Source organism: Sinocyclocheilus rhinocerous, unplaced genomic scaffold (assembly GCF_001515625.1).
Source record: "Sinocyclocheilus rhinocerous isolate Xijiao unplaced genomic scaffold, SAMN03320098_v1.1 scaffold1084, whole genome shotgun sequence".
Taxonomy (NCBI): Eukaryota; Metazoa; Chordata; class Actinopteri; order Cypriniformes; family Cyprinidae; genus Sinocyclocheilus; species Sinocyclocheilus rhinocerous.
This window is the reverse complement of record NW_015656001.1, coordinates 731658-749584: the sequence shown is the minus strand read 5'-3', so window position 1 is coordinate 749584 and position 17927 is coordinate 731658. Positions and strand designations below refer to the sequence as shown.

Genomic DNA, 17927 nt, shown 5'->3' with positions numbered 1-17927 from the left:
TTTTTTTCCAAATTTGAAAGAGACTTATAAACCTGCTTGATGCTTCCATGGGTCCTTAGCAAATTGGTATATGATGCAAAGTCCTATCTTTTGAATGGATTTCAACATAAAAGTCCCAAAATGGCAGTTTCTTGATGGTCGCACCACATGATATTTCATAAAATGGAAATCATCTGACAAAGTTTGTTTGTATATTATGATGGAAATATAAATACAAATGCTTTGCAATTTTACACAGGATTACAAAACACTTTGGAAATCATGCCAAATAGTGCATAAAATTATAATTTTTTTATAACAAATGTTAATTTTTATTAATTTAGGGTAATTTCAAAGATGTTTACAAAAAAAAAGTTATGGCCGGACGGTCGCACCACATGATATTTTGACACTTTGAATAACAGAAAAATTACAAATAGCTAATGTTTTTTGAAAAGTTAAAGTGAGTTCATACATGGGAGAGGTCCTTCATATATATGGCATCTTTTTTAGGCATTTAATCCAATTTTTAACTGAAAAAAATGCAATCGGACAGAAAATGTAGGCGTCACTTCATTGACCCATATATATAATTATATATATATACATTTTCAGATATTAATATTAATATGTATTGTTGCATATACATGAAAATAATATATAATATACCATTCGAATGTTGGGGGTTGGTAAGATTTTTAAATGTTTTTGAAAGCATTTATTTGATCAGAAATACAGTATTATATTATCAATGTTGAAAATAGTTCAATATTAATTTTTTTGTGGAAAACTTTTTTTAGCAAGTTCAAAAGAACAATTCATTTGAAATAAAAATCTTTTGTAAGATTAGAAATGTTTTTATTGTCAATTTTAATCAATTGAATGAATAAAAATTTGTTCTAAAATATTAAATAAACAAAAACAGTAAAGAAAAAACTAAATAAAATCTTTCATTATTTAAAAAAAAAATAGAGATTTAGTTAAGGTCAATACCTAAAACGTGAAACAAATCTGCCATTTTAATACATTTGATTCATAAACCACATTAAAGACACATTCTCTGACAATGTCTAATGGGAATTTTGCTTCACAGGTAAATTTAATTTGTTTTAAGGAGGTTTAGATGAGGGCACTGGAAAGCAAGACAAATATGGCATTTATCATGCATTTAGCAAAGATTTTATATTAATGGATGATTTGTCTGCATTGATTTCTGATTCAAAGGTGAGCTTGTGATTGTTTGTTATTTGTTCAGAGTTGCAGCTGTCTGTTCCCAACACCCCAGCATCAGCGATATCTGACTGATTTTAATGCTTCCTTTCTGCCACATGGTCTGTCGTCACGACGACACAGCGTGACTGAAAAGCAGAAAACCCATTTGCTCCAACCGCTTTAATCAAACACACTCATTCATTATTCAGAGCGCGTGAGAGGGTGCAGGGGGCAAGCCAGAGTGTGTGTGTGTGTGTGTGTGGACTATTGGAGTTTGAGTCAGTGCACATTCAAATAATACAAGCAAAACAAGATGTTTTGAACATATAAATATGTCAATCCGATTGCTAAACTATAGATGACAAATAGTTATCATACGAAAAAAAACTTTCATGAAAATAGGTCTCAGCTGGAGGCCGAAGAAAAGCCAAATGCACACAAACACACACACAAACAAGTGAAGAAAATCCCTAAGACTTTAGAAACTCACAGAGAGAGGTGAGAGAATGAGAACGAAAGAATGAATTGGTTTCCTAGGTGGAAACTGGGAAAGTAATCTGGACGCAGGTCAGTCGGGACGGATCTAACTGCCAGCTCTCTATGGGTGCAGAAGAACAAACTAAACAGCGCAACATACACACACACACTTCTGTGATTCTCTTTGCTTTATACACACAGCAAAATTCAAAGGGACAGAGGCAATCAAATCCATCCAGTCAGAAGCCATTAAATCAGAAAATATACTGTACTGAACAAGACAAGCCACATGCAGACACAGAGAGAGAACATTGACTGATATAATAACCTGTTTTAATGGCTCTAATCCAAAACCTAGTGAGCAGCCTACGCAAACAGGATTTTAAGGTATCAGAGGTGCACTCTTGACGCGTCGGCTATTTAAAAAGGTAGGCAGCATGATGATTATGCTGCCTTCTAAAACCTTTGGCCAAATTCTATGGCAGCATTGCATCTAGACTTCATGGAGAATGCAGTCCATAAATGCACTGCGACAACTTTTGAAAAACAACGTTATAAACAAGCAAAATACAACTTACTCTAGTGCACAAAAGTATCATTGGGCAGTGTGTATGGAACCAAACTGAACAACTAGTTGTTAATGACATATTTAAGTGCGCATCAGAGACGTGTCTCTCTTCTCTAGCCCAGGGAAATCCCAGTATCTTCCCAGTATGTCTTGACTTATTTGTGTTGCTTGACCTTGAAAAAAAAAAAACATGATAAACTAAAATCCAAATGCTTTATCTTGGAAAAAAGCCACATACCAAAATATCACAACCTGCATCTGCCTACTTTATTAACTCCAATAAACTGGATTGATTCATGAGCCAAAACCAAACAACAAGCCCAAACACGTATATTTAATAAGCGTGCTTATAATAAGTGGACATGGCAACACTTCAAGAGTGTGCTTTGACTTTGAATATGAAATGTATTTGTGCATTTTTAAAAGTATTAAAAAGTATTAAATTATGTACTAAATTATGAGCATATTTAAAATAAGTACAAATTAATAATACATTTTAAAAACTGCATTTTAAGAACTAAATATAGCGCCAAAACATACAAACAATAATAAAGTATTAAAGGGGCAGTGAGGGAGTTTTCACATCAGAATTTTCTTTTTCAAACTTCAGAATTGATTCTGAGCTTAGAGTTTTTTTCACATATGTGAGATGGCAGTCGAATTTTGTTTGTGTGTTTATAGCATAGTTGAAAAGACAATTGCATTGGATTGGTGAATCTATTTTTTCAAAAGTGAAATCACTGAAATCAGCAGTGAAGAGCACTATGACACAAAAAGTTACTACCATTTGTAAACCACTTCAAATATGTTTGGGATTTGGAACATAATGTGCACATTTGTACATTTGTAAAATCATCAGTGTTAGATTTAGACAGAGCGAGTGACTGAGGATGTAGAAACTTGTGTAGGATGTTCTGTCAGGTCACCACTTGAGCTACACATGATATAAATGGGAAAGACTGCCCTAAAGGCCTAGATGTCCTTTAATATTAACAGCAGTTTTGCAAACTTACTCAAATAAAGTGACTCCTTTACAGAGGTAGAACTACATTAGAATGCCAGCAACAGCACAACACAAACACTCCATTCACAAAGGGCCTGACAAAAACACAGAGGGAGTTGGATCTTAAAGTCAGATTTTCTCTCCACCAAGATGTTTTAGGAGAAACAGACACCGAGGGAGAACACTGAAATATTCATTATGCATTATTATAATGAGATCAAATCTGCTGACTCTGACTCTGTCTGGCACCAGTTTAAAGTACAGAGGCAGTTGTGGTTGTAACAGTAAGAGTTAATGGATTGAATTTATGTGATGAATATGAAAGAGGTGAGGTTATGACTGTGAGTTTTGGTGCAGACCCACAGGAATTATTTATACAATGAGCATCAGTACTGAAGACAATAAGAAATAAAGCAATTATAGTTCAGTTTTGTGAATTAGTGTTTCAGAGTAATATCAGCTTTAACAAATCACCTTCTAAAGATAAAATATTGATTATAGCACCAGTGTGAATCTCACAAAACCTGTCAAGAACATGCCAGATTGTATTTCAGCCCAAAATCGACAATTTTATAGAATTAGCATTACATATTTCGTGAATATAATATTAAGTCTGTTTTAAGATGATAAAGATTTTTTTGCATTGTGACATTTTCATAACTAATGTTTCATACTTCAAAATTTATTTCAAAACTAATTATTTGTAATGAAGCATAATTTCCACATAATCCTCATTAACATAATGCAAGAAACAAAATTAATTGGTATAATGTAAACAAATGATAGATTCAGATAGTACAGTATTTATTTATCATGCCAGTTTGCTGTACTTTAATTTATGCTGATTTAAATACAAAATTCATTGTTATTACAGTAAAGAGAATCTAATGAGAATCACAAATGTGAGTAACGAGAATTACAAAAAAAACTCATTACGATAATGAGGATTTGGGGGATGTGCTAAATTGCACACTATAAATAACGTAAAAATGCAAGAAATCTTTAGGATCCTAAATAGGCTTCATTTTATTAATATAAAATACAGTTTATTTTTTATTTCAGGTTGGAATGTGACCTTGTTCATATGACATGGCATAATATTAGTAAATGCATTAGGGCATTATGGCTTCAAATTCAAAACAATCACAAATTGCAAAAACTGCCACTACAGGACCAGTCAAATGAGAACAAGCAAATAGTGATGTTTATCAGTATTAAGACAACATGTAATATATGGAATCCTGACACAAAGAGAGAGAGAGAGAGAGAGAGAGAGAGAGGCAGATGCCATGATCGATAGAGTGGTCAGGTCTTTCCCAATCCTTCAGCATAAATCATCAGCCATTATGGTCATGCAGTCCATCAGCAGAAACATAAAACCCTTTGCAAATAGATCTGATGGGCATTAGCCATACCTCACACACTTCAGAAACACACACACACTGCATTTTTCCAGTGCTTTTCCGAACTCAAAGAGCTACATGACATCCTGGAAGCAGATACTCACTGGTTCAGTTCCACGTCTAAAATGAAGGTCTGTCCGAAGGCCTGCACCTGGAAGCTAGCCTGTGCCATGTGGTTCTGTAAAAGAGACAAAACAAGATGATACCTGGTCATTCTCATCTCTTACGATGCCACACATGATCTGAGACAATAAAAACGGTCAAATTAGAACATATTTGGTGTTTTGGGAGAGAGAAATATAACTAGATATTGTTTTTATGCCAAACTCCAGTCCTCAGTAGGATTATTCACATTCACCAATTTTTGTCAATCCGAGTGAATTCAATTTAATTTCAGATTCTGAAAGTTTTGTTCATATGAGCCCTAAACTTTGCAATCTGATTCACATTTTTGTTTACATGTGCATTTACTTCAAGTGTGTTTACATGCAATGTGTTTTTTTCCCTATTGATCGGATTCCTTCAGGTCAGCACCACCCTTTCATTCCGATATAAATTTAATTCTCATTGAGGTGTTAACATGAAGGCTTTTCAATCTGATTGAGCATCAATTTGATTACTAATGGATTATTTGGGTGCATACAAAAGTAGCTAGCATCACATGATCCCTCAGAACTAATTCTAATATTCTGATTTTGGCTTAAGAAACATTTCTTATTATTAATGTTGAAAACCGCTGTGATGCGTAATAACCTCAGGATTCAGGATTCTTTGAAGTAGAAAATGTAAAATTGTACTACCACTTTTTTAATGGTTTAATGTATTCTTGTTAATCAAAAGATGGGTGTGTGTGTGTGTGTGTGTGTTCGCTGATGGTTAATTCACTGCCTGCTTGGGGCCCATATGGCCAGGGCCGTATAACACCCCCTCAGGGGAAAGAGAAGCTTTTGGTGTTGCAGCACATTGTTCTCGTAGCTTGTGAGTGGATGTGTGTGTGTGTGTGTGTGTGAGGGGGGCAGACAGGGTAGAAATAGAAGCATATGAGGGAGGTGAGGGGAGTCTAAAACCCCCCAGGGAACACACCTCTCCCAAAACCAGCAAAGCCTAGTTATCAATAAAAATGGAAGGAGAACGAAGGGGTGGAAGAAATACAGAGGGGGAGATTCTCTACACTTCACCCACCAGTGACCCCCTGAATGAAGCTACCCTCCCCGAGACACACCCACATCCATCTACTGCCCCTCGAATGAGTGTGAATTTGAGTGTCATGTCTAAACAAGAGGCACAATAACACACAAATCTAATAAAGAGATTCAGAGTGTTTTCTAGAAACTGTGTAAGATGAGAGGGCTGCAGCTTTCTGCCTATTACGTCTTTGGTATCATCGATTGCCGTTTCATCATATTAGCGTTTTAAACTGTTCAACTTTATTTTTTTCTGATCTACACTTTGTGTTAAATAAAGAAGATCCAAAATTAGCAAGCTTCTCTTTGTTTGTTTTTTCAGGCATCAGTGAACATCTATAAATAAATATAGTCTTCAATCTTCAAAAAGATCCAATTGTAAGCCAAAACGTGGAGCTAAAAACAGACCTGAGTGTAGTTGAATGTATTTATGAAAAAATATATTTCACTGGCATATGCTTCTAATCCAATCTCTAATGTAGTATGATATATAACACCACAACGATTAAATCAATACTATGCATTGGCATGATGAAAAAGCCTTCGCCTCAATTATACAGAGCTCAGCTGCAGACGTCAGACAAAGGGTTAAGCCGCACACGTGCACACACAGCCCGAAGCACAAAACAGCGACGTTAGGACACATGTACAGACATTCTAACCGGTCAAAGAGACTCGTTACAGTAACGAGGCCACAAGCGATTGCATATCTGTGCCTTTGAGAATTATTCAGTCAGGCAAAGTATGAGCAACAAAGTACCTGAGCAGTCAGGATGGACAAAATGCTTAGACAATTGAGCTTTCACTCACAAATCATTCTAATCAGCATATTAACATGATGTCTGAAGAATCATATAACACTGTGATAGAGTAATGGCTGCTTAAAATTCAACTTTGCAGTTGCAGGAATATACGTTATTTTATTCAAATAGAAAACAGTTATTTTAAATTGAAATAATGCTTCAAAATATTACAGTTTTTACTGTATTTTTGTATTTTTCAACCTTGGTGAAAAACATTCTAAAAATCTTAATTATTCCATACTTTTTACCAGTTATATATATCAATTTTACTTTCAAACATTAAATACAGCTAATTTGTGAGTTAATGTGGTATCAGCTCACTCAGAGTGTCTTTATTCACTATCTTTCAAGCCAGGCAAAGCAAGAACAAAAGAAATGGCATGTCCATAAACCTCTAACAGCATTACACGCTCAACCGAGAAACCAAATACGACGTACATTTGACAGTTTTTTCTTTTTATCATCATGGCCCAGGTTTTGAGTCTCTGATTCAATGTTTTGCTGAATAATGGATTGGAGTTACATCATTAATCAGTCTCTGATATTTCTGTGGTATAAAATAATGTAAAAAACAATAATGCAATATTTATTTAGGCTGATAAATCTCCAACACATGAGCTGCTCATTTGTTCTTTCTGTGTCCTTTGTGTTTCCAAAGCTGAGATGCCTCAGGAGGCCTAAGCAGCACCAACATCTTCCGGTAAAATGTACTGTTTTGGTTCATTATATCACCCTTAAATTACTGGAATTAACTTCACAGCACTCTCAGACCACCCAGTGCCTGACTATAAGACTCGGAAGGAGAGTAAAAGAGAAAAACATAAACATCTTTCCAAGAGCAGCGCGTCTCTAATGGCAACGGGAGGAGACAGCATCCTTGTGACACCCAGATGACATCCAAACATGAGATGAAAAATACACACCTGTTTACTGTCAGAGCTCAATCGAAGCCGTGTGTTGAGAACATTATGAGCGGCCTGACTGTCTCCGTCCACTCGGTACACCAAGCGGACCGGTACCGTGTTCTCTCTCCCGAGGAACCTGGCGTCATCACGCCGAGCCCTCGTCTTTACCAAGGCGTCTCCTATGAATAATAAAAACACGGGAGCATGTTTTTAACACCTATATATTTTTCTCTCGATTTATGTATGAAATTGGACATAATATTCTGTTTAGATACGATAAATAATGATAAATCACGGCTCAGGGTCGGCTATTTACCGTTACATACATATTAGTTGTTTACATCACCTGAAATGAATGCAGTGGGCGTAAAATACGACACTAATATGGTAAAAAATACGCCATAATTGTTTTTTTTTTTTAATGAAATATATAAAAATACCCCCTCACCGTAATGAGGCAGGGAGAAGCTGGTATGTATCACAGAGCTCATCACCGCTACAAAGAGGCACAGAAAGGAACTCCCGACACGGAGAGGCATCATTCCCGCATCCATTCGGTTCAGAAAATCGCGGTTAATCATATATATCCCAAATTACACGACACACGCGTTAAATCCCAAATTAAACCCGATTTTCCGTCTCCCTCAGGAAGGCGCGCACGTACTCTCGCGCGCTGGTGACGCGCGAGCAGCCTCTGCATCGAGACGCGGCTTGCGCAAGCGGCGGGCGCGTTCTGGAAAAATAAAATCAGGACCTTTTTTCTTCACCGAGCAGAAGCCACCACCTCCTCCTCAGCAAGACATCAATAATATCCAGCCGCCTCACTGCAGAAACGCCTCATAAATATACATGAGCGAGCTGCACGCGGGATGATGGGTAGTGTAGTGTGCGTGTAGACCTGCTGTCACCTTCTGCGCCAGAACTGATGCATTATGGAGCATTAGAACAGTGAAACACAATGTATTAAATAGTACTAGTACTAAATAATAATGCGTAATGTTACGCCCTTGTAGTATGAAATCATGCATATCATTAGTACACCAGGCAATATTATATACTAATAATATTATAATGCCCAGAATAACCAGAAAAAAGAAAACCATTAAACAAAAACATAAAATAATGTAACAAAATAAAAGTAACAAAATAAACAAAAAGCTGTGGAAGCCATTCAAAACAAATCCCAGGTTTACCCTGTAAATAAATACGTTGTGTTTAATAAACACATTTTTCATTAGCCCATTAGGCCACTTAAAGTAGAGCTTCAATTTGATTAAATAACACAGAATTTCCATTTAACATATTTATGCTACATACAGAAGTGGTTAATTGGACTATACCATTCAAAAGTTTGTGGTTGGTAAAAATGTAAGCTTTTGAAAGAAGTTTCTTATGCTCACCAAGGCTGCATTTACTTAAAAGTAATATTGTGTTTATATTTTAATATTTATAAATAGCTGTGAATTTGAAATGTAATTCACTGTTGTGATAGCAAAGCTGAATGTTCAGCAGCCATTACTCCATTCTTCACTTCAGTGTCACTGTTACAACCACCTGGCTCTGAGTGAAGGAACATTACCAAAAGGGGAGGCCACACAGAAGACTAAGTTTAACAAATAAACATTTAATCAAGAATAAATCAAATAATACAAAAATTAAGTATAAAGAAAGAAAGAAACGAAAAGAAAACAATCCAGGGCTGGAGAGGGAAGATGAACGGCGGCCCAGTCCAGAACACACACTGCTCTCTGAATCTTTTAAACCCAAACGCCAATCACAGGTAACACTCCACACCTGTACCTGACGCTCGCTCTGAAAGAGAGGCAAAACCACGGAACACCACCACCTAGTGGACAAATATTAAAAAGAGAACACTGGCTGTAACAGTCACATAATCCTCCAGAGCTCGTCATAATATGCTGATTTGGTGCACAAGAAACAAATCTTATGAAAGTTAAAAACAGTTTTTGTGATTTTTGAAATTAGGATTTGATGAAGTGTTTATAGTTAAAAGGACAGCATTTATTTCATACATAATTTAAAATGTAATCTTAATCTATAAATCTTTCGTTATGTTTGATCTATTTAATGCATCCTTGATGAATACATGTATCAACTTCTTTTAAACATTTGAACACTAGTGTATACAGAATGTTAATTGAACTTAAGTCTTGAAACACTTAAGATAGTTGAAAGAGTTTTCTCATACATGTGTTATGAATACACCACCCCCTAAGGCTCAGTTTATGTACTTATTACACATTATACACTAGACTAGAAGATTAGAAATCCATGGCAAATCGGAAGATTTCTAAAAAAAAAAATGCTTTTTTGCAAAACACTTGTGCTTACAACCATGGTGCACAAAAATACGAACAAATACTTAAACCATTGTAAAAAATATTTGCAATTTAATACAGGAACCAGAAAATTTCAAGACAATCTCTTGCTGTTATATCATTCAATTACATCAACTCCATAAATTTACATAAATGCATATCCACTCATTTTTTCCAGTATATAGTCAGTAGGTATATTTTCAGTCTAGAAGTTTTCTTTTAAAGCCTGTATGGTGAAAATGCAGTTTTCCATCGTACTAATTAAAGACAACAGACTTATTAATATATATTATTTGGCATAGTAACAACTTTTACAACACATACATGTGTTCAATTCCTCTTACTCATGTCAAAAACCCTTAAAGTCTTTATCCATGTTGTCACTGGACTGAAAGAGCTGCCACAGGTCCAGGAGAGAAGCAGGTGGGTTCTCACACTCCTGTACAGGTTTAACAGGTGAAAGAGAGCTCAATGATTCTCTCTCTTTACTGGATTCGATGTGCAAGGCCGGTGCTTGCTTTCTTCTTCTGGATCTGACACTTCGAACCTTCCGTTGCAGTGAATTAGTGGGGCTGTCAAGGTCCGGTTCGGGTTCTTTGCAGGCTAAAGGCCAAAGAGCGGAGTTTCCGACTTGATTTTCTGGCATACTTTGCGAATAAACTTCACAGCAGTTAGTCCTAAAGCATTCAATTCCTGTTAACGATTCTATGTCTCTTTCACTGAACTGTTGAGCTGTGTGCATGTCAGGGTTTGTCCTGGTTTGTTGATCTGTCCTGCATTCAAGTGCATTAGAGTCACAGTTCAGCTCTCTGCCGAGAAGAGATGCAGCTTCAGATTTCCGCGAGTGGAATTCCCACTCAAAGGATCCACGCTTAGACTGGGACTTCTCCGGAATGTCGGATTGGTTGAACAAGCTATCCCTGTTGCTCTGAGGGAATTCACACTGGCCCCTGCTGCGTTTGCGAACTGACAGAGGTTTTTCTCTGGTCTGTTCCGAGAGAGGTAGCTTTGCTGTAGAGCTCCAAAGCAAAGACCCCTCGCTTTCCTGTATCCAACCACCATTCACAGATCCCACATCTTCCTTTACTGGCAACATGGCTCCAGCACACAGAACAGGAGTTGATGTACTGCATTTCGCCCTATGGCAGAGAGACATTGACACAGCGCTGTCATAAGGCCAGTAAAAACAGTAAACAATAAGGAAAAATATAATTTTTAATGACACGTTTGTACCTTCTGCAGTGCGTGCCAATGTTAATAAGGTCGCAGGTCAGTCCCGCAGTGACTCGATCGACAACTCTGTACACATCACTCTTAGAGAAAGCCTGATGCTGCTTGCTCTCCAGGTGCTGGTGGTCAGAAGGTCAGAAAAGGTGAGCACAGATGTCATGCATTTCATGCAAATCCTGGTTCAGGCCAAAATTTATAATTATTGTGTCTTTTTTTTTTTTTGACGAGAAACAGCAAATGCAAAGTGTTCATATAAACTTGACTGGCTTTCTATCATTTTCAATACGTACCACCTTTAGGTTGTCGAATTTGACCTCACAGCACTCACAGTACCCTCCTTTCCTCTTTTCTCTCCCTTCATGTCCTCTGCGCCTCTCTTTCTTTCCTTGAGCTCCTCGTTCCCCTCCAGACCTGTGGCAAAACACAGATTCTCATTCACAACACAGAAAAACTCAAAAATGACTGCATTACAAAAAGATACTACTGATTCTGATTTTACCTTTGCTCTTTGTGTCTCTTCTTTGGATCATCCTTTCCACGTTCATCCATCAGGAATGGACTGCAGGGTGGAAGAGACCGGACGTTGCACACAGGCATGTTGGACAGGGGAAGGTAGATAGGACGATAATGTCTGCAAAAACATCACATTATTAAACCAGACAAGTAACATGAAAGTTAAAACACAAGAAAATCAACAAAGAAAACACACCTGCTTGAGTCTTCTACTTTCACAAATGGTCGACGAATTCTTCCAGCTGGAAATATAAAACATTTAAACAAAATGAATTAAAGATGGCTATAATATCATCAATTAACATTTTTCAACTGGAAGATGCAACAAATAAAAAAGGTTCTTCACTATCTACTTACCATTGTGTCTGTGATATAGATTTTTCTCTGTGTGCTGAATGCTGGCCTAAAAATAAAGAGTGATAAACTGAATATATACAGAAACAACAGAATTATATTCAGCCCTGCACAGAATCTTCTGCAGCTCCACAGATTTCTCTTTAGGACAGTAAAAGACAAACTTTATAGTTGTTTACTAAGTCCAATATTTAGAAAAGTGGTTGAACAATATGGTTTATCAATGGTTCATTTTTAAATTTTTACATTTGTGCTACAAGCATAAAACTACTCACAGCTCCTTTCACCACTGGATTAGCTGAATTCACAGCAATGATTTTTGATTTCCTCTTGTCAACATATGAAATAACATCTGTTTGGAAGGCAAGCATAAAAGACCATGTAATACTGAAACCACATCTCACTTCTTTAACAATGCAAGTATTAATAATGATGACAAAAGTAATACCGTCAACATGTAGGACTTTGACCCCCCATTCCACAGCATTTGCCAAGATCCCATTCATCTGAACACGTTCCTAAAACAGAGCAGAAAACCACAGTACTGATAAACTACTCAAGACTGCTGCACACAGTTGATTCACAAACAAACAAGGCATGATAAGGATTGACTAACTTGTTCTTTAACGACTCTCTCCACAAGCGATTTGCCTCGACTTACAGCTGTCTGTGAAATTCCAGCACAAGACATGTCAGTGTTTTTCCTCGAAAACATTCAAACATTTTGGATTAGTAAGGCTTTTAAGAAATTAATACTTTTATTCAGCAAGGATAAATTAAATTGACCAAAAATGACAGTAAAGATATTATCATTGTTAAAAAAATAATTTTGAACATTCTATTCATCATAACCATAAAAAAAAAAACATACAACAAATAGGTTTACAAAGGGGTGGAAAATTTCCAGTAAATTTCTGGAAATGTTCCACCCTTTTGCAACCCTAAAAACAAATATGGTTTTCCAAGAACACAAGAACATATTAACTCTGACTTGATATTGAAAAAACAATGCTGAATATCACAAATCAAAATATATCATATTAATAAGCAATTATAAAACAATTCCAGTCCTTGAGTAGGATTGGTTGAGCCGTGTTCAAAGACATTGTAAATTATTCTAGAAATATACACCTGTGACATTACATCAGTATTACTGGACCAGTGTGTTTGCGTGTTGCTGTTAGGCACTCCACTTTAAAATTTAATTGAGCATAAAAATAAGAATATTATTAACTGCATAAATTCACAATGACATTTTGAAGACTTTAAACATTTAATATAATTTAATTTTAACAATTTTAAAATGCTTAGAGTTGTTGTTGTTTTTTGACTTAGGAAACCCAGAAAAAAGATCTATGGCAGTGAAGCTGAAATAAAAAAATAAAAAAAAATGCATCCTGACTAACCGTATCTGTGACTCCCTGTGAACTGCCCCTGTGCCCATGACTTTCCCTCCTGCTGCTGGGATGAGGGGAACTGACGCCTGAATCTGGACTGGGAGCAGGAGAGTCCGGCAGGAGACGCTGGGCATAACGAGCCTCTGGCTTACCGGACACAAGATACTTGATCTCCTTACTGAAGAACTTTTCTACTGTCTGGTGAGCAGAACATACAGGAGGTTACTACATCTGTGATTACATGTGCATGTTAATTAACTCCCTCTCAGGCCATCCACAATGTACAGTGCCTTGCAAAAGTATTCATAGCCCTTCATTTTTTTCACGTTTTGTTATGTTGCTGCCTTATATTAAACTACTTTAAATTTCTTTTTTCCCACATCAATCTATACTCCACACACCATAATGACAAGGAAAAAACATGTCAAAACTTCATAAATTATATATAAAAAAAAAAAAAACTGAAATAGGTACATTGCATAAGTATTCATACCCTTAGCTCAGTACTTAGTTGAAGCACCTTTACAGCCTCAAGTCTTTTTGGTATGATGCGACAAGCTTTGCACATCAGCATTTGGCAATTATCTGCCATTCTTGTCCTTACCTCTTCACCTTCACGACTTCACGGGAAGTCGTGGCCTAATGGTTAGAGAGTCGGACTCGTAACCCAAAGGTTGCGGGTTCGAGTCTCGTACCGGCAGGGATTGTAGGTGGGGGGGGGAAATGTACAGCTCTCTCCCACCTTCAATACCACGACTGAGGTGCCCTTGAGCAAGGCACCGAACCCCCAACTGCTCCCCGGGCGCCGCAGCAAAAAATGGCTGCCCACTGCTCCGGGTGTGTGTTCACGGTGTGTGTGTGTTCACTGCTGTGTGTGTGCACTTTGGATGGGATAAATGCAGAGCACTAATTCCGAGTATGGGTCACCATACTTGGCCACATGTCACGTCACCTGTCAGGTTGGATGGGGGTAGACACACATTTTCAGGTTTCTCTAGAAATATTTGATTGAGTTCACTCCCAGGCTGTGGCTGGGTCACTCAAGGACATTCACAGAGTTGTCTTTAAGCCACTCTTGCTGTGTGCTTCGGGTCATTGTCCTGTTGGAAGGTAAACTTTTTGCCCAGTCTGAGGTTCTGAATGCTCTGGACTAGGTTTTTATTTAGACTATCTCAATATTTTGGTGCGTTGAGCTTTTCTTCTACTCTGACGTGTCCCTCAGTCCCTGCCACTGAAAAACAGCCCCACAGCATGAGGCTGCTACCAGCACACTTTACTTTTAGGATGGTACTCTGCAGGTGATGAGCAGAGCTGGTTTCCTTCAAACATGATGCTTGGAATTGAGGTTCATCAGACCAGGGAATCTAGTTTCTCACAATCTGAGGGTTCTTTAGGTGCTTTTTTGCTAATTCCAAGTGTGTTTTCATGTGGCTTCACTGAGGAAAGGATTGAGTCTGGCCACACCGCCATAAAGACTGAATTGGTGGAGTGTTGCAGTGATGTTTGTCCTTCTGTAGGCTTCTCCTATCTCCACATATGATCATAGAGCTCAACTAGAGTGACCATCAGCTTCTTGGTCACCACTCTAACCAAGGCCCTTCTCCATCGATTGCTCAGTTTGGCCAGGAGGCCAGCTCTAGGAAGAGTCCTGGTTGTTTCAAACTTCTTCCACTAAGAGTAATGGAGACTACATGCCAAATCATATCCATTCAATTGAATTTGCCACAGGTTAACTTCACTCGAAGTGTAGTAACATCTAGAAGTGATATGAATGCTCCTGAGCTAAATTTCAACTGTCCCAGATAAGGGTATGAATACTTATGAAATGGAATCATTTAAGTTTTTTTATTTTTAACAAATTTGCAAAGATTATTTCTTTGCCATTATGGTGTATGGAGTATAGATTGATGTGGGAAAAAAAGTAAATTTAAAGCATTTAACATAAGGCAGCAACATATTACATAACAAAATGTGAAAAATACTTTTGCAAGGCACTGTAGATGAGGTAATTTCTTCATCAGAAAAGATTTGTAATCCACACGATTCCAGTCATGTTTTTATCTGTTGTCTGAACTGTCATTCTGATGGCACACATTCACTGCAGAGTATCCATTACTAAGCAAGTGATGTAATGCTAAATATCTCCAAATCTGTTCTGATGAAGAAACAAATTCATCCACATCTTGGATGTCATGAAGGTGAATACATTTTCTTTTTTTTTGAAGTTCCAGACTGTTAGAACCATAGATATATATACATATCTATGGTTAGAAGAACTCTTACAGAGAAACAGATATAAAACATCTAATACAGTTTAAATGAAGCAGAAAATTCAGTCTTGTTTACATCAACAGAAGTGAACACAAGTACACTGTATAAAACGTGAAGCTTATTAAATTTCTTAGTCTTTAATAAGTTTCTAAAGCAAAAACAGCTGTCTAATTTTAATAATTTAAAGGGCATTCTCTTCCTGCATGTGAAAAGATTTATATTTTGCACACAACAGCCTCAATGACGATATATTATGATATTTTAGACAATAAACAATGACTACTTACACCACCAAGTGTTTTGATGTCATTTTCCAAGAGTTGTGTTTTCATATTCCATGGCAGATCCAAGTAAAATATTCTCCCTTTAAAAAGTTTGTTCTGAAGAGCATCACATGTGGGTTTAATTTTACTTTTAGATGTTGCACTATTGTGTCCGTCCAGTTTTGAATCTGTGAAGATCAATATTGCGCAATTAGACCGTTACAAACAACATACACACATATTCACTGTAACGTTAACGTTATGTAACGTTACGGAACAGCATGAGCATGGAAGTTTCCTAAAGCATTATTTCCAAAGGATACTATTACGAAAAAGAGCTAATTGAAAAAAAAAATTATTAAAAGAGATAAACAGCACAGCACCTCTGTCCTTACACTTGGAGAAAGATTCGTGCTTCATCATGGAGCTTATACTTCTAACGGTTACAGCCCTAAACCAGCTAGTTATCCCGCCAACATTACTTATAAGTGTTCCTTGATTAAAACACTAAACTAAAAATACAACACTGCGTTAAATGCCTCTATTGTTTATAAATATCTTCATAACAAACACTCGACGCAGTCCGTTTCCATTTTCCCGCTCGAGACTCTCTCTCCACTCCCACAAAAGCTGTTGTAATCTTGGAGTTCATGAAGGGAGATTCGACGTATATTTTTTGACATTTCAAAAACGACGCCACAAAGCGCCGACATTTGAGCGTCAATTACACCAATATAAACAACTTGAGTTTTATGTGGAACATACATAAGAAAAAGAATGTTAAGAATATAAAATATGATTTCGCTACTCCGTTACGTCCACGAGTGCTCTATTGTGTCCAATGGCGAAATTTAAATAGCCGGAAGTTTCGAATCTGCCGGTGCGAAACACACTGGTACACAAACACATAAGCGCAATGGCGCACACTAGTGCAGTAGCGTGGAACTCCTAATGAACCGTGTGAATTCATTAGTATCTTTGAACTGCATAGGTGACATTGTTTTTTTTTCTGTCGGGGTTACATAGTCTTTGCTGTTTGCGTCATTTGGAAATTCAGTTGTAATGATAATTGATAAAAGTCAATGGAATAAACCCGGTTTATATGTTCAGATGTATTAGGAACAAGGTACAGTAGGTGTGAGCTTGTTCAACAAGTTCCATTTTTGGCACATGGCAGCCACCCAGTAAAGAGTGAGGTAAACGGAGTTTGTACGTCCAGATTCATCGGAACTTTGATCTCTACATCGCAGGCTTGGAGATGAGCTCTCAGAGAAGTTCTTCAGTTCCCAGGGGGGACATTACACCCGTCCAGCAGATGATTGCGTCTTGCTCTGGGGCAATTATTACGTCACTGTTTGGTAAGAGACCATGGATTTAATATACGATTCTCTAATATACGGAAAAAATATATATTAACTTATTCCCTTTAGAACGCAACGTGGGTCAGAATGATGTAGTCTGATGCGTATTTTCGTAACACTATATATTTTGTGAATGGACTATGAATTTAGATTCAATGACAATAAATGTATAATTTAATTTGATGTGTTTCTTGTTAAAAGTACCATAAAAATTCTATACTGTAAATTGGTCTGGTAAGTGACAACTTAATATTTACTTGTTACTAAATACACATTTGAATATGATATTTAATAAAGTTATGTAATTACATAAATAAAATATTCTATGTATTGAACGATTTACTTCCATGTTTTCAGATGACCCTGGGCTGGTTGTGGTGAAATACGATTTTACATGTGTGCCACCAACCCCTATACCGGTTACTTTTTTTTTTTAGACGAAACCTGCGCTCCCTTTCCCCCTGCCATCTTTCCTCTGTAGTATCCTCCTCTCTTCCCTCACCTACTCGTTTCTCATCTCTGGATGTGAATGCCACAACTGACGTGACGTGACATGTGGCCAAGTATGGTTACCCATACTAGGAGTTAGTGCTCTGCATTTAACCCCAAGTGCACACACACAGCAGTGAACACACACACAGCAGTGAACACACACACACAGTGAA

The 17927-nt window shown here is 37.1% G+C and overlaps 3 protein-coding genes across 7 annotated transcripts in view; 1 reads left to right on the top strand and 2 right to left on the bottom strand.

The window, feature by feature from the left end:
- adam22 (ADAM metallopeptidase domain 22) overlaps nt 1-8337 on the bottom strand; it is a 63512-nt gene extending 55175 nt beyond the window's left edge. The window contains exons 1-3 of one of the 2 annotated variants that reach the window (XM_016526493.1): nt 7983-8337; nt 7553-7713; nt 4747-4820 (exon numbers count right to left, since the gene is read on the bottom strand). In XM_016526493.1, coding sequence (XP_016381979.1) covers nt 4747-4820; nt 7553-7713; nt 7983-8115 — 368 coding nt within the window. In that variant the 5' untranslated portion in view covers nt 8116-8337. The remainder of the gene's footprint in view (nt 1-4746; nt 4821-7552; nt 7714-7982) is intronic. The other variant, XM_016526494.1, reaches the window with a different exon arrangement.
- Nucleotides 8338-9969: 1632 nt separating this feature from the next.
- On the bottom strand, nt 9970-16756 carry dbf4 (DBF4-CDC7 kinase regulatory subunit). 2 transcript variants are annotated; one of them, XM_016526488.1, is made up of 12 exons: nt 16285-16756; nt 15926-16089; nt 13377-13565; nt 12587-12637; nt 12419-12488; nt 12246-12322; nt 11974-12019; nt 11813-11858; nt 11603-11734; nt 11394-11514; nt 11107-11222; nt 9970-11012 (listed from the first exon to the last, which is right to left on the bottom strand). In XM_016526488.1, the coding sequence occupies exons 1-12, from the start codon at nt 16322-16324 to the stop codon at nt 10223-10225; spliced, it is 1842 nt and encodes a 613-aa protein (XP_016381974.1). In that variant the 5' UTR covers nt 16325-16756; the 3' UTR covers nt 9970-10222. The 2 variants fall into 2 exon arrangements, with proteins under 2 accessions (XP_016381974.1, XP_016381975.1); XM_016526489.1 differs by lacking the exons at nt 15926-16089; nt 16285-16756 and adding an exon at nt 15409-15482 and having other exon boundaries at nt 13377-13538.
- Nucleotides 16757-16789: 33 nt separating this feature from the next.
- Nucleotides 16790-17927, top strand: part of slc25a40 (solute carrier family 25 member 40) — a 6538-nt gene continuing 5400 nt past the window's right edge. For 2 of the 3 annotated variants that reach the window (XM_016526491.1, XM_016526490.1), the window contains exon 1: nt 16792-17259. In XM_016526491.1, the coding sequence (XP_016381977.1) occupies nt 17160-17259 (100 nt within the window). In that variant the 5' untranslated portion in view covers nt 16792-17159. Of the gene's footprint in view, nt 17260-17927 lie in introns of all 3 variants that reach the window. The other variant, XM_016526492.1, reaches the window with a different exon arrangement.